The sequence below is a fragment of the Falco peregrinus genome, chromosome 1, assembly GCF_023634155.1.
Source record: "Falco peregrinus isolate bFalPer1 chromosome 1, bFalPer1.pri, whole genome shotgun sequence".
Classification (NCBI taxonomy): domain Eukaryota; kingdom Metazoa; phylum Chordata; class Aves; order Falconiformes; family Falconidae; genus Falco; species Falco peregrinus.
This window is the reverse complement of record NC_073721.1, coordinates 18,422,569-18,438,732: the sequence shown is the minus strand read 5'-3', so window position 1 is coordinate 18,438,732 and position 16,164 is coordinate 18,422,569. Positions and strand designations below refer to the sequence as shown.

The 16,164-nt window shown below is 38.8% G+C and overlaps 1 protein-coding gene across 6 annotated transcripts in view; it reads left to right on the top strand.

The window, feature by feature from the left end:
- HERC4 (HECT and RLD domain containing E3 ubiquitin protein ligase 4) overlaps positions 1-10,296 on the top strand; it is a 44,444-nt gene extending 34,148 nt beyond the window's left edge. For 4 of the 6 annotated variants that reach the window (XM_055803996.1, XM_055804011.1, XM_055803987.1 and 1 more), the window contains 10 exons: positions 1,110-1,133; positions 1,630-1,728; positions 2,207-2,374; positions 2,501-2,644; positions 3,547-3,713; positions 4,543-4,609; positions 4,820-4,902; positions 6,999-7,182; positions 7,772-7,874; positions 8,923-10,296. In XM_055803996.1, coding sequence (XP_055659971.1) covers positions 1,110-1,133; positions 1,630-1,728; positions 2,207-2,374; positions 2,501-2,644; positions 3,547-3,713; positions 4,543-4,609; positions 4,820-4,902; positions 6,999-7,182; positions 7,772-7,874; positions 8,923-9,131 — 1,248 coding nt within the window. In that variant the 3' untranslated portion in view covers positions 9,132-10,296. The remainder of the gene's footprint in view (positions 1-1,109; positions 1,134-1,629; positions 1,729-2,206; positions 2,375-2,500; positions 2,645-3,546; positions 3,714-4,542; positions 4,610-4,819; positions 4,903-6,998; positions 7,183-7,771; positions 7,875-8,922) is intronic. The other 2 variants (XM_055804008.1, XM_055804001.1) reach the window with 1 other exon arrangement.
- Positions 10,297-16,164: the final 5,868 nt, after the last annotated feature.

Genomic DNA, 16,164 nt, shown 5'->3' with positions numbered 1-16,164 from the left:
TTGCTCAGTTCCTTAATTGAAACGTGGAGAGGAAAATATAGCAGAGAAGAGACTCGGAAGTATTCAGAGTATTCTCAGAGAGAAACTTGGAAGAAAAAACTTTTTATTTTTTCAGCAACGGAAAAATGAGTGGGGAGAAACTGACGGTACTAAATAATAAACAGTTGATTTGAAGGGGTGTTCTTTAGATATGCCTTAAAGGAGTTGAGAAAAAACATTTGAATTAGGAATAAATAATGGTAGATACAGTCAGAGTACAAAATTGCATAAATGTAACTGTGACGAGTAGGACACTCAAATCTGATGTTTCCTGTAGGAACTGGGCATACAGATAGAAAGCAAAGTATTCTGGCCACGGCTTTTTGTGAGTCATGGATGTCTACATATTTGACTTCTGAGTTTATATATATATATATAAAGACATATATAAAAAAATAGAATTTATTAGTTTGCCTTTACCTTTTATTCTTTTTCTGCCTGATAGGTGGAAATGAACTTAGCTTTCAGTGGAGGATAAGGAGGCTAACATGGCTAAGAAACAAAATAGTAATTCTGGATTTAAGTTGATCTAGCTTGTTGTGGAAGCCTCCAGAGTCCTGGCTGTATGTGTTGGTCTGTCTGGTCCATCTCAAATTTCAAGAGTCCATTGCTTTTTTCATATCATATCTTATCATGAACCCAAATGATTCTTGAGACTTTATCATAAAGTGATGAGGTTCTGTATTTTTAAATTTTTTCCCATTAAAAATGTTTACTGTTTAATTTGACATGCTACAGTCATTTGAGAATGAAAATACATAGGTAAAAGCAAATATTTATTAGTGTATGAAAGTAAACATTTAAAAGGTTTCCTTTTTTGCATCCAAGAAAATGTGATTATTTTAAGTCACTGTTTTTTAAAGACTGATATATAGGGCGTTGAAAGGCATGGATTCTATTCAGTACATTAATTAGAATGATACTTACTTCTCAGTAAATATTCTCTTGTGGGGGGAGGGAAGCTGTACATAAGTATTTTTAATTCTACATCATAGATGAATAATTAATGCAGACACTAATGCTGCTTTTTCATCTTAATTATTGCTACCTTTGTGCAAATGCTGTCATAGGATGTCAACCATGGATTAACTGAGGTAAGATTTGGTTGCAGTGTGATTTCTTTTGCAGAATGTAAGGAAATCAGAAATATGAGTGTCAAGGGTTGTTGTCTGTGTTCTATTGGGACTAAATATTTAAGGTAGTATGGCTGTAATCTGAAAAAGTTTTTGTGGGGCAAAAATATGTAATTTTTTGTATTGCAAATTTAGAGCAGCATTTGAAATCAAGGACTACTTTTATATCTACTAGCTGTAATAAAAGTTCTGAAATTAAAATATACTAAGTGAGCGTATTGTTTGTGTTTTGCTGTGGTTTGTTTGGTTTGGTGGTTCTGGTCTTTTTTTAAGTACTAAACAATTGAACATTTACTTAATTTTCCTAAGATGCTTTGGTCGTGTGTTGATGATGATTAAAGAATTCTTTCTCTTTCCAGTAAAAGAGATGTATTAAATGAATATTACTGCAATGGCTTCTTTAACGGTAATTGTGTTTTAAAAAAGCAGAAGTAAGACATGGTTCTTTTCATTCTAGTTAACGGATATTCCTGTTACAATTTGCACGTACCCATTTGTATTTGATGCCCAGGCAAAGACAACTCTCCTACAAACAGATGCGGTCATACAGATGCAGGTAAGAGTCTCAGGTTTTAATGTTACGTTTTGGTTTTTTTTAGTTGGTGGTCTTGGGGGTTGCTGTGGGTTTTTTATTTTATTTTTAAATCTGTGTAATCCTCATAAGAATGAGGGATGTAGTTTTAATCTCAGGGTATGTATATGATAGGAGCTAGGAGGTTTTTGAGGTTTGGACCTCGTTGAAATTAGGTTATTTAATAATTGCACAAATGTCTAAGGAACTTCTTTTCCTTCCGTTAATGAGATGGCTTTTTTTAGGTGTTAACAACCCATAGTACAGGGTTTATAATAATTTCCTGGAATTAAATATTTCCTGAGATAAAAGGAATATGAAGAAGACTTGGGCAAATTTAGTAGCTCTCATAATAGCTATTGCCATTCATGTCTGCTACACTTTTTAAGATGAGACTGATGGACATTTAATGTTGACAGGAATCTTGTTACCTACTGACACTTGCACTTTGTTTTTTTTCCAGATGGCTGTTGATCAGGCTCACAGGCAGAATTTGTCTTCTCTCTTTCTGCCAGTATTTGAATCTGTCAACCCATGCCTGATATTGATGGTACGGAGAGACAATATTGTAGGGGATGCTGTGGAAGTTCTAAGGAAAACAAAGAATGTAGATTACAAGAAGCCACTCAAGGTATTATCAAGTACATATTGCCCAAAGTGTTTTTCACTGATGCGCAAGTAACTGAGAATATTTTTTTGACAAATCTTGTTTCACAATCTGTTTTTAATTCAGTGCGAACTGAATTGTGTGTTTCAGGTTATTTTTGTAGGGGAGGAAGCTGTTGATGCTGGAGGTGTTCGCAAAGAATTTTTTTTGCTCATCATGAGGGAGTTGCTAGATCCCAAATATGGAATGTTCAGGTATTATGAAGACTCCAGGCTGATCTGGTTCTCTGATAAGGTAGGGAGGGTGTTATCTATAGTCCTTAATCTTCTTTTAACTTACAATATTTATATTAATAAAGTATAAGCATAGTAGTTTGTGGTGGTTTTATTTCAAGAGGAGAAGCTGATGTAAGTATTCTCAAAAAAAGTTTATTTCTTTCATTGTTAGGTCAAAAGTTTCCCCATTTGTTTTCCCCATTCCTCACTTATTCCTTACCAGTCATCCCCAACGCAGACAAGTTTAGTAGGAAGAAGTGCCAGCCAGAGTAAACCGATTCCAAGAGCAGAATCAGTGAATAAGGATGGCAGAGAAAATTATTTAAGTGGCATGTTGAACAGGTCTTTCTGTGTTCAGTCACATTTATGGGTCCATTTCATAGGCAGTTATCTAGTCATACTTTCCTGAAAGTTTTTACCATTGACTTTTTAGTCCTCTTTCAGAGGAAAACACTGACTAGGTGGCTGTATCACAATTACCTGAATGTTAGCATTTCCACAGATGTGTTTTAAGCCCTGGCCATTAATGCCAAGGGAGTCAATATTCTTCTCCCAAGAACAGGGTTTTTTTAAAACTAACATTTATTTAAGCACTGCATAGTGCAGTAAATCACTGACAAAACCAGAATCTTAATGTGGTACTTCCAGCAGTATGCATCACTTGTAATACAAAATACGCTGTATCTCAGTTATTGGTTTTTTTTTTAAGTAGGAAGAGTTCTGTTTACCTGGATTTCAGTCTCTCTCAGCTGCTTAAAACTTTATACTCTTTTCCTCAGTACTTACGGATGTGTATGTGTTTAAAGAAAATAGAAATGAAACTCACTCAGATTATATTGCACTGTACGTTTTTTTTCTAGACTCTGCAAGATTAAAATAATTTCTTTATTTTAAACGATCTTGTCTGTTTTCTGTTCTTAGACCTTTGAAGACAGTGACTTGTTTCATTTGATTGGTGTTGTCTGTGGACTAGCAATATATAATTTTACTATTGTAGACCTTCACTTCCCTTTGGCTTTGTACAAAAAGCTACTGAATAAGAAACCTTCCCTGGATGACTTAAAAGAGTTGATGCCAGATGTTGGCAGGTAAGCAAGAAAGAAAAATGAGTGTTAGTGGGAAATAATTTATAATTCAACATTTTCCTTTAAGAACATAAAGATGATCTGTTTTATTTTCATACTAAAAGTGTAAAGGGCTTAGAGTAACAATAGCATGTACTCTTTCTCAAATGACGTGGTGGCTGCAAGTTAAATGTCTGCTTCTAAGTGCTTTGTTTTAATATTTGTGTCTCTGTTCTATTACCCTACAAGAATTTTAGGGGGAATTTAATGTTTGAAATTCAAAACCTTTGAGCCATTAATTTTATATGCCCAAGTGTGAACATAGTTTTCATTCTGAAGGGCTCATTTAGTCCACCAAGGAATCATTTTTCGTTTTTTCAGGAACAAATGCATGCTAAATATCTGCCCTTGAGTAGGGATTTGAATGGCACTAACAGGTAGGAGGTTCAAACAAGCCGAAGTGGGTGTTTGATTACCTCAGTGTTGTAAATGCTGAAGTTTTCATAGATTCAGGAGAAATCAAACAGGTTAATGGAAGAGCCCATCAACGGTTATTGAACTCTTACTGCCTCTGGTTTGGGAATCCCTTAGCTGAAGAGTACAATGTGAATCTTCTCTCTTCACACCTGAAGATAATCAGAAGGAAATAACACTACAAGTAATAGCAAAACAATTGCTTGAGATTTCCCAACACTGTACAAGGTGCAAGTCAATGAGCTCATAAATGAAAGAACAGTAGGAAGAGTATTAATTTTTTTTTTAATTTGAATTATCAAAGTGTAAAGAACACTTCAGTAAAATAAGTTTGTCTTTTTTTCCAATGGTACCAAGTACTTTGTAACTTTTTTTGCAGGGGAATGCAACAGTTACTGGATTATCCAGAGGATGACATAGAAGAAGCATTTTGTCTTAATTTTACTGTAAGTTTTATATAGTGTTTGGAGCATTTTTTGTCAAGCTCATACCATCTATTATAGCTGCCCCTGGAGTGTTTGAGAAAAAGCATCAGCTGCTGATTTCCATGACTTTTTAGCATCTGTGTCTGCTGTTCATGTTACTGTTAACTATGTGGTGGGAAGAAATACTCTACATGGTAAATAAGACATACTGGTTTTGTTTGTTTTAAATAGATCACTGTGGAAAATTTTGGTACAACAGAAATTAAAGAACTTGTTCCAAATGGTGCTGACATTCCTGTAGTGAAACAAAATAGGTGAGTTTCATGGGTTACAGGGTAGTTCAGTGTTGCAGTCTCCCTTGGGAATGTAACTGGACTGCTGTAAATATCCTTTGCCAAGCTGTTACACTAATGCTGAAGGCAAAACTCTTTGGTTGTTTTTCCAAGCTGTTCTTGTGTATCTTTAAAATAGCTATTGTATTTTATTGATACTGGCGCAGGCTGCCCAGAGCATTCATGGATGCCCCATCCCTGGCAGTGCTCAAGGCCAGGCTGGATGGGGCTTTGAGCAACCTGCTCTAGTGGGAGGTGTCCCTGCCCACGGCGGGGGGGTTGGAGCTAGATACTCTTCAAAGATCCCCTCTAACCCAAACCGTTCTGTTATTCTTTATTTAAGGATTTCCCAGCTGTGGACAGGCTATCTGATTTTACTCAGAATGTGTAATACTTATTTTTCACTTTGAACTTAAAAGTATTTTGATGCACTTTAGGGCCCATTTTGATTACATGGTCTTTAATTTTATAAGATTCAAAATAGTTGTGTTTCTGCAGAACTCTGTGTATAATTGGAGTTCAGTGAATAACAATGAAAACTTCAACCTAGATGCCATTGTATGGCAACTATTAATATATGAAATATTATTTCAGAGGAGTCTTCCCTTTGTAGAGTGGATAAATCATTGTAATGTTATATAGTGTTATTGTCAGGAAAGTGAGGAGTGAGGTTTTTTCCCTAGTCAAGGATTCTGTTACTTCTGTTTACAAAAGCAGCCTCTCCTACCCTTTGTTCCCTTTCTGCTCCTGGAGGATAGGCAGAATACATCTGTCTCTATCTCTGGTGGTGCTTATGTCCCTTTTTGCAGAATACTACCATTTTCCTATTTTTCTCTGCCCCTTTTTCTCGTATATTCCTTTCTGTTCTTTAATCTTTGTGAATGCTCTGTGCTTTTACTTTTTTCCAGAGTAAAGGGAGACTCTAATGGAAAGAGCATAATACTGTTATGAGAACAGAATGCATCTAGGCTGTCCATGGTAGGAACGAGGGAGAAAATGTACCTCTAGGTGTGTTCCTAGAGGGCAGATGTTTTGGGCAACATTTTCTGTGACTAGGTCTGTTGTAGAGGAAAAAAGTGATGATAGAAGATTCTGAGGGTATCATAAGCCCACACACATGTGCAGTGACAGTACCTCCCACAGCAGAGTGCTTTTTATCCTCCTGACTTATTCTGCCATTAGCAACTGTAATCACCACCTATACCTGTCACACTTCTTTAAAAAAAATTAAAAATCCTTGGCTTATAGATGACGATTTGTGATACTTTATCTTAAACATAGTAGTTTTGAAGTTCTGGTGATATTATTCACATACTGTGGATGTGATTCAAACACAGTAGGTTTCCACAGAGAATGTATGTTGGTAGGATAATTATAATCTATAATGGAAGTCACTCTGCCAATGTACAAACTAACAGTGATAACTAGGATTGATTAAAATGGTAATTAAAACCTCCATAATCATAAATCCTGTATCACATTGAGGAATTTTAGTTTTCCCCCTAAACAATGTGAAGGTGTTTCCAGCAAGATATGAAAACTGCTTGTACGGAGCACAGATAACGGGCCATCTGTTTTTCAGTATCCCAGCTCCTTTGTACTGATCTTTGTACTGTGTAGGACTCAAATGTCCATTTGAAGTTGATTTGCATTTTTAGTGCAAATGTGGTAATCTTTAATTAAAAAAAATGCAACAGCGGTTTCAGGACAGTGCATGTCATTCAAGCCTTTAAGCTTGTTGCCATTCAGTCCAACTCACTGCAATGCACACAAATCAGAAATGTTTATAGTGCCTGAAATAAATAATGCTAATGTTACTGGTTTTCTGTTGCACATTACAGACTGTCTTGGAAGGCATGGTGGGGAAACACGTTTATGTGCTGTTTTCACTGGGTTTATCTTCACTGTGGTTGTAACATGAAGCAGAGAATATATTAGGATCGTTTTTGCTTACATTTCTCCGCTGTGTTCTGTGCAGAAATGGCTGCCATTTTATTGGTAGAAGGGTGGTGGGCACATGCTGCTTTTTTTTTTTTTTTTTTTCTCTCAACATAATTTGTTTTTTCTTCTTTGTACAGGCAAGATTTTGTAGATGCATATGTGGATTACATCTTCAATAAATCTGTGGCTTCCTTATTCAGTGCATTCCATGCTGGCTTCCACAAAGTATGTGGAGGTAAAGTTCTTCAGCTCTTCCAGCCCAGCGAGTTGCAGGCAATGGTGATTGGGAACACAAACTATGATTGGAAAGAACTGGAGAAGGTAAGAACCATAATTAGCTATTTGTATCATACATTTTTAATTTCAAGATACAAACCCAAAATCTTGAAGTGTCCTTTTGAGTTCTGTTTTAACTAATGTGATGTCCAGCCTTGATTATATTGACTGTATGAGTGAGGAACTCCTTTTAAGGTGTCAGTGAACGAAGACACTAAAATACCATTTACTTTCCTGCTTAAAGTTTTTCCATCTAATTTCTAAAGGAAATCAGACTTAGGAGAAGAGAGAGGAACAAAAATCCACAGAAACAAAAGGCAGCTGTATACAATGTTTTATGTTAGAAGGGGGAAAGCGAATAAAATGCACACAGTTAAAAAAGTAAATATTACTGATTGCCAAAACTCATTGTGAGACTTTTACTCGACTTTATTGGGATTGAAGGTGCTTTGGAGTATGTGCATCTGTCCCTATAGTTGAAGTCTGACTGAACAGCTGAAGAAAATTGACACGGAAAACAGTAATATGTCACTTGCAGTACCCCTTTACACAAACTGCATTCATTTTACTTTAATGTCGGATTATCCTACTAGTTTTATGTGCAAACAGTAACCTGATTTCCTGCTCATTTTAGAATACAGAATATAAAGGAGAATACTGGGCAGACCATCCTACAATTAAAATATTCTGGGAGGTTTTTCATGAGTTGTCTTTGGAGAAGAAGAAACAGTTCTTGCGTAAGTATTTGAAATGACTTCACTAAGTTGCTCACTCAGCAGGATCACTATTTCAGGCTCTGGCTATAAGAGAGCAGTGTAAGCGTTTGTCTGTAGTGATGTGGTTAACTTTATTTAGGAGAAAAAAAATCCTAGTAGAAAAAAATTGATTGTGAGCTTGTTGCTGATTTTACTGGCATAGTCTTGAGTAATTCTAGGAGGTGGGCAGTTACAAGATTACAATAGACCAGAGCACCATTAAAAACATAAAAGAAAAAAAGAAAACCCAAACGCAGAAGGACCCTACAAACTAAACTGCTAGTGTCATTTATCTGATAAGTAGGAATTTTTTTCTGTGTTTTGACATGTTTCACATTCTCCATTTTTTTCATTGCAAATAGGATGAAATTTTGGAGTTATAACTGACTGTAAATATGTCAAGGTACTGATATGAGTGGAAGTGAACAGGGGAAAAAACAAGGTTATTGAAGTATCCTGCGAATAAGCTTTAGATTAGTTTCCAATTCCAACAAACTAATTCTGCATATTTGCAAGATGCTTGCAAATGCTCAGTAAAGGTCTAGCCAATGGATTTTAAATAACGAATCCTGGTGTTATAGCTATATTTCTTATATATGTATTATTATATTTTATTATTTTATATATTATATAAAAATATATAATAAATTTGTATATATCCAAAAAAATATTATATTTTACAATATAAAAAAGAATGTTTAATAACTGCTTATTCTCTCAGCCCCCCTTCCCTCCCTTCTTTTCAGGACTCTTTGGTTTCTTATGCTAAAATGAAGTGTTTCCCTTAATGTATTACTTGTGTTACAGTCAAGAGTTTACTTACTTACACTTACATGTGTAAGCTTGTAAGCTGGAGATCAGGTTAAGTCTCATTATTCCCCGTTTCTCAAACTTTACCAGAACAACTTCAGTGTGAAAAGCTGACCATTGCTGGAATAATTAAAAAATGCAAATAGTGATTAGAACTGTGTATATGACACATACAGTATTAGTCTTTACTTTCAAGACTTTGTTTGTTTTTTCTTGGCAGTGTTTCTGACAGGCAGTGATCGTATTCCAATTCTTGGAATGAAGTGTCTTAAACTAGTCATCCAGCCGACAGGAGGCGGAGAAGGTTATCTTCCGGTAGCTCACACTTGCTTTAATCTTCTTGATCTTCCAAAATACACAGATAAAGAAACTCTGAAGTCTAAGTTGATCCAGGCTATAGATCACTACGAAGGTTTCAGTTTAGTATAACTTCAGAAATGAGAGTTCTGTGTAATGTGGGATCATTAAACTAACTTTTTGTGTCTTTCTTGTGGTGGTAAATTCAGTGGATTAAGTGATGGGTTGATAATATAACTGATAATTTGCAGAAATGTTCAGTGGTACGAATATTCATGGGAGCCAAAAAACATTTATAAAAATGAGGAACTGTCTTAATACATACCTTCTTGTACAGAACCATGTGGATTTTGCCATCTTACAATAAAAATGAGAGTATTGTGAATGGGAGTCAAGTTTCACTAACATGAATTAACATTTCACTTTATGCAAACAATTTGGCGTGTGAGTGCATGGGAGACTTGCTTAAGTTTTTCAGATCACTTAGTAAGAACATTTAACTTTTTCCCTGATAAATTCACTTGGTAACTTTTCATTTTGTAAATAATAAATTTTTGTGATAAATAATTATGTTCCGATAGCAGTATGGTTTCTATTGCTTGTAATTGAATATGAGCTTATTTTACGGCTTTTAACAAAAAAAGTGACTACTCTGATTTCTGAAGATATATATATTTTTCTGGTTTGTTTTAAGAACCTTAATAATGAAAGTGATTGTTTAAGAGACATTCATCTTCACAATGTACAATCCATGAAGCAGTCACTTAGTGCCGGTAAAAAACTGCATACAATGCATTTTTAATATGTGGATGGACAAGCTGACTTAATACACTGTTTTATTTTTAAGGACTGGTTCTGTAATTAAGTGGATGCAATTATAGAAGAGGTTAATTTATCCTTTGAAACCTCTGCAGCCATGTGTCAAGAATACAGCTTAAAAAAAAAAATGCACCAGACAATTATTGCTGTCAAGAGGTTATATGTTTATTTTTAAATGCTGAAAGCATAGTTTATGGTTTCTAATAGAATTTTCACCTTTTTTCCAGATAAATGCATTTGAAATTAACTCTTTAACACCCCCTCCCCTTTTCTTAAGATTTTATTTTTAGTATAATTGCCCTGAGACGACTGTGCTTAGCTGGATACTTTTGGATTTGACTTCCTTTCTCTGGTTAAATCCCAGATTTTGTGGTGTTAATGCATATGTGACTTGCAGCTGTGAAACAAATATTTATTTTTTTTAGATTTTTAAATGCAGTGAAAAAATTCAAGCTGTAATAAAAGACTTGAATGAAAACCTTTGTTGGTCAGTGTGTATGGATGCTTGCATCATGCATATTTCTTCAGTTAGAAGGTAACTTTTGCATGCATTAAATCAAAAGGACAGCCAGGATACCAAGACCTCACTTGAAGAGTGAGGAGATTAATTCATTGTAATAAACTGTATTACATGCAGTTTCTGTACTAGCAGTAGAGGGTGGATGTAATACAACACAGTACAGTTAAAATTATTCTTTGTTCTTAACACCGTGTTTCTACAGCTTTCTCACGCAGTTGTAACCTCTAGTAATTTCTTTATATGCAGCCCATTTCCTATCTTTCCCAACATTTGTTACCTGGCTGGGAAATTCTCCCTCCTGTGAAAAGCAAGAAATCAACAAATACTAAAGCAGCTTAATCCTACTATGCATGGAAGAAAGAAAAGGAGAAAAGAAGAAGAAAAAAAAAATTAAAATATTATGCCTTCATTTTACCAGGTAATATTAAAACACTGTTTTTAAATTATGAGACACCAAGGTTGCAAAGGCAAATTTTCAAAAATTAGGAAGTGGCTAATGTAAAGCTGCCTTCCTTTCTCCCCTAGCTTATTATTACATGAGCCAGTGCTGTTTTCTTTTTTAGGGGACTTTTTCTTCATTCAGTGTACACAGTTGATGGTGTTCACTGAATAACAGGGTTATTTTTATGTTCAGTTGTGCAGGTCTAAGTTTGATCTATTGCATTATTCTAAACCTTGCACTATATATATATGTATTTAATTTCCCTATGGGGTTTTCTCTGATTTGTGCTGTATTGGGTTTTTCATTGATCTCTAATATGAAAGATGAGTAATAGCCTTATTCTGTAGATGAGGGGCTCTGAGACAGAATCCAAGCGATAGTTACTGAACGCTTGTCAATTTTTGGTGCCCAATTTAGGATCTGCCTAGAGAACTTGGATGCCCTTTCTCTTTGACATGCAGCTATTGTTGACTAAAACTGCTGTGGCAGTCGCTTCATATTGCTGCAAAAGTTTCTCCAGTGAAACAGGGCAAGATTTTAAAGGATTAGTTAGGATAGGTTTGGTACCATGCTCTGGGAGATGCTCTGTTTATGTTGAGCTGTAACAGAGGCAGCCTGTACTAAAGTAAGAGACCCGAGGAATGTACTCTGAGCAATCTAGCAGTCATAAATAAAGATCAGGTGGGCATTTGAAGGAGATAGGAAGGCCATGAGTCAGGAGGTTTTGTGTAAGCTCCAGAAACTAGGTCATTGAACAAAGAACGTTGAAAAGTTCAAGCGAAAAAGAAGATTGAGTGACCCCCAGAAGTGCGGCTGAAGAATGGAACGACCACCCAGAAGTCTCCCAAAGGAAGATTCTAGAAGAATCTGCCTCAAGCTCCGCCTAAACCCTGCCTATTATGAATATGATGATTAGGTATCAAAATTAAATGAAAATGTATGTAAAGATGTAACCTCTCATGAAAACTGTATAAATTACCTGACTTTTTCACTGAAAACTTTGGAGCTAGTTTGTCCAGTGCAAACCAGCTAGCTCCCCAGCGTTGCACAAAATAAATACCTTGGCTGCTTAAAGACAAAAATTAATCTCTGAGCAGTTACTCTGTGCCGTTTCGGTATCATTTTGGCAAGCCAGGCAGGAGAACTCTCCGCTGGTGCTGGAATCCAGGGGGCCTGGGGACTCTCGGGGGCTCGCGACTGGATCTTGGGTCAGCGAGACTCCCCTACCCCTCGGTTTCTCACACAGGCGGACAAGGACTTCTGCTTAACATAAAAGGTATTTATATTTGTTCTTTGGTTTAAACTTGGTTGAATTTACCCCTTAAGATGAAGACGAGACGCCATCCTCGCAGGGTTATGAGAAGGGACGCCTTCTGAAAAGGGGTAGCAGCCCCTGTCTGGTATGTTATATTTGGCTGAATACTGTTCATTTTGTCTTAAGGTTTGGGAAGCTAAAACTTCTATGTTTCTTTTTGGTCGTTGTCTTGTTTGGAATTCCCGAAATGTAAACTGAAATAGCACGCTGTGTTTTGGTTTATGTGCTGTCTTGTTTTATGTTCAAAATTAAGAGTTAAGGGTCTTTTATGGGAAGTAATTCTGGTAATTCTGTGCCATTTTGGTATCATCAGCCAAGACACATTTCTTACTCTCTTGGAGCATTAGTGGACATTAGTAAGCACTGAGAGGGTGAGGGTGGGGAGTCTTGAATTGTTGGTTGAATGTCATGTTAAAAAAACCCTGGCAGAGCAGGGCTGGGGTCACTTTCCTCATGACAGCATTTGCCCGAGACATCTTTCTGTAGTTTTGGCCTTGGTTTTATCCACCTCTGCCAGAAATGGAGTTGGGTCCTACAGAGCGTGATCGTACTTGCTAAATGCTCCTGATAGGCTTACAGGTGTGTGTTAGCTTATTCTGGGCAGTGAGACAGGTGCCCTATTGCAAAACTGACATTATCTAGCTAACAGGGTAAAAGACTTTTCTGTAGTACTAGAAGAATTACCAGCCATTTCATTACTTTATCAAGCAGGTCAATACTTTCTGGAACGCTTACATTGCCATTCGTTCTGTTCACAGCCGTAAAAGCCATGTGAAGGATCTCCGCAGAAGCTGCGCACAGTTAAGTGTTTCCTCTGGCTGGGAAAAGGTGGGCAGCAGGAACTGCTTTCTCTTTCTTGGACCCAGTATCATTTTGCGTATAATATTTGATGCTGTGCATTGTGTGAGAAAAGGAAAAAAGAAATCCCTTCCACTCTATGCTTAGCTAGAATAGCCATGGTGTTAATGAAGAAAGCCTCAGGCTTTCCTCGTCAAATTTCCAATGAATCAGGAAAGCTTGCATACCGCTTTTAAAAGAGTAATGCAAGGAGTTGAGGGATAGTAGTAGTTTGGGCTGCGATAGGAGCATTTCACGAATATAAAAAATCTTTAAAGAAAGTATTTTTATTTGATAATTACGTTAGCATTTTGATAAAGGTTAATAATTATCACTGGAGAATGCTAGTTGCTTGTCAAACTTAGATTCATCTCCATCACTGTTACTAAAGGAGAACTTGTCATTGTCATAGCAGTGCGGTTGTGTACTGGACTTCTTGCACATGTCACGTTAGTACAGGGCTGAAGAATGAACTTGCATGACAAAACTACACAGGCTGTTTCAACTACACGTATAGCAGAAGTTTGTCCCTTGTGTTCCAGGGGAAAATTGAAGAACACTGTTGTGCTGCACCAACCAGGATAGAAGCAGTGAGCCCTGATAAGCATAATGACTTGTCTCCTTTGGCACTTTTTGGGAGTTACTACTAATAACCTTAGTAGATGTACAGCATCAAACTGTGGTATTACAAAGGATTTTAGTTTGTTGCACTACTCTCTGCTGCAATAAACTTGATTTATCAGGAATAGATAAAGTTTAATATAATCAGATAAACCACCAAAAAGAGAGCTCTTTGTTTAAAGGCACATGATGTCCTGCAGGTAGATAAATGCAGAATAAAAGCTTGCTTTTAAATACTGTGGTTTTCAGCATGACAGACTGGTATATAGCGAGCACCACACAAATGGCTGTGTTGACTTTCTCCATTGTGCAACCAGAACTATGTACTAGCGTGTACTGTGTACAGCTGTCTTAGTTGGGGGAGTGTGTGTTGGGGTGTGTGTGGGTGGAATGGGAAGAACAAAATATTTGTTTCTTCTGCTGACAATTCCTGTTGCTTACCAAATGGACATTTTTTGATTGGAAGGTCAGTGTGGGATTTGGGAAGTAATCATCAAGCTACTATTTTTGTCTTTGTGTGCTGTTCAGGTTAGTGTTGATCAAGTTTGGAGCAGTAACTTTAAAAACATCACCTTAGGCTTGGAGCATCCTCTATGACCTCCTATAGCCAGATTTAATAGTATACCTTAGAGCCCAAATAAATCCTCTTGACTGTTTTCCTGATACATGTGCACACTTAATCAATGAAATAACAAAGAGCCATTTCTATACACTTGAGTTCCCAGACCATTTGACTGAATCCTCAATTTTTTTTTTCCTTGAGAAGAGGAGCCTGTTCATGCCTATACACATTATTTAACTCTGTGCTGTGACACTTGACTTCCTTTCTGCAAGTGGAGTATGTTAAAACTTTTGAACTGCAAACTTTTGCCTGCCCGTTTCTGCACTGATGCAGGTTTGTGGAATGAGAAAGGTGTCTTTTATCTTTTGACCACAAAGACAACTGGGGGGAAGCAGCTAAACCCAACCGTGGCAATACCATAGGCATATTAGAACTGTTCAAAAGTGTCTGGAGGTTGTTACTACCAGTAGACCAAACATCGAGTTCCTGCATATCCCTTGCGTTTGGATATTACTGATCTTATATAAACCAAGAAAATATGTGTTGCTGATGCCAGGAGTGTTAAAGAACTTGGATGGGCTAGGGTAGCAGTCAGCATTTTTTTTTTTTCTGCAGCCAAAGGCATGTGCATCGATCTCAGATTATTAGAAAGGAAAATCAGGTTCATGAATCTTGTTTCACATGCGAACTACAGAGCTATTATGTTCAGCATAGTTAGTGTGTAGGGTGCTAGCTGGGATCTTTATCTCACCAAGGCTCGAGGCTGGTCTTAGGAACAGGTCATACCCAGCACATGTGAATCCTCCACTGTGCAGTGCCTGGAGGCCTGTGAATGTCTACAGGTAGTTGCTGCTTTCTCCCATGTGCCCGGTTTACAGGGGGAATTTCAGTGAGGAAATGGATTAATGTTGGATGAAGACTTAAGTTTGAGCAAAGTGCAAAAAAGAAGTTCCGTTTCCTTCGCTTTTTTGAGCAAATAGCCTAGCTTTCCATTAGAAGGAGCAGAGATGGCAGACTGTTGTTAAAAGTTAGCTTCCTATAGAAACTATAGAAAAAATTTAAACATGAAACTAATTTAATTATTTGTGACTTAATTCCACACAGAAGGTATGCGGGTGCACCTGCCAGCAGCAGCGTTTGAGTACTGTGGGAGCTGCGTATAGCACCTCAACAAGCCTGAGGTGACCCGCTGGCAAGGTACGGACACCCCAATGCACTCTGAGGTGCCAAGATTAAATTGGCAATAAACAAGGGGAGAGGTAGAAGAACCAAAACCCAAATCAAACCTGGGGAGATAAAGGAGATCAGTAGTACCTTGAACTGAGGGAGCAGCCGGAACGGGGCTGCAGCTCCGTAGCGGGCAGAGCCCAGTGCCCCGACGGGTACCGGGGGTTGCTGTGGGCTCCTCTCTGTCGGTGGCCAGTAGCCAAGGGCTGGAGAAGTTGTAAAGGCTGGGGTGAGGAGGTAGCGGTGCCCCCTGCCAGAGCCGAGGGCGCTGCTGCAGCGCACGGCGTTCCGGGGCCGGCGGCTGCGTGCAGCCCCGCGCGGGGACGGGCAGCCCCTTCGGCGGAGCCGCTGCAGGGCGGGAAGGGGCTGAGGTGGCGCCGGCGCCCGAGAGCGGCTCCGCACGGTGCCACCGGGGCCCCGAGCAGCAGGGCGGAGGTGAGCAGCAGCTCACCTGTGCCAGGTTATCTTGTATCGCAGCGTCCCGTCGGCACACTGAGCGATCCCCGGAGCCGGCAGCAGCTGCGGCCGCCCAGCCATGGCGTGCTCACCCGGGGGCGCAGCACGGCCGCGGCGGGCGGCCTCCCTCAGCGCCGTCTCGCTCCCCTGAGGTAACGGCCGGCAGAGCGCGGGCAGCACCCCAGGGGCGCCCAGCGCTCCCCTCGAGCGGCGGGAGCGTCCCTGCGGCCTGGCCACGGCCGCCCCTCCCGGCCGCCCCTCCCGGCCGCCCCTCCCGGCCGCCCCTCCCGGCCGCCCCTCCCGGCCGCCCCTCACGGCCGCCCCTCACGGCCGCCCCTCACGGCCGCCCCTCACGGCCGCCCAGCT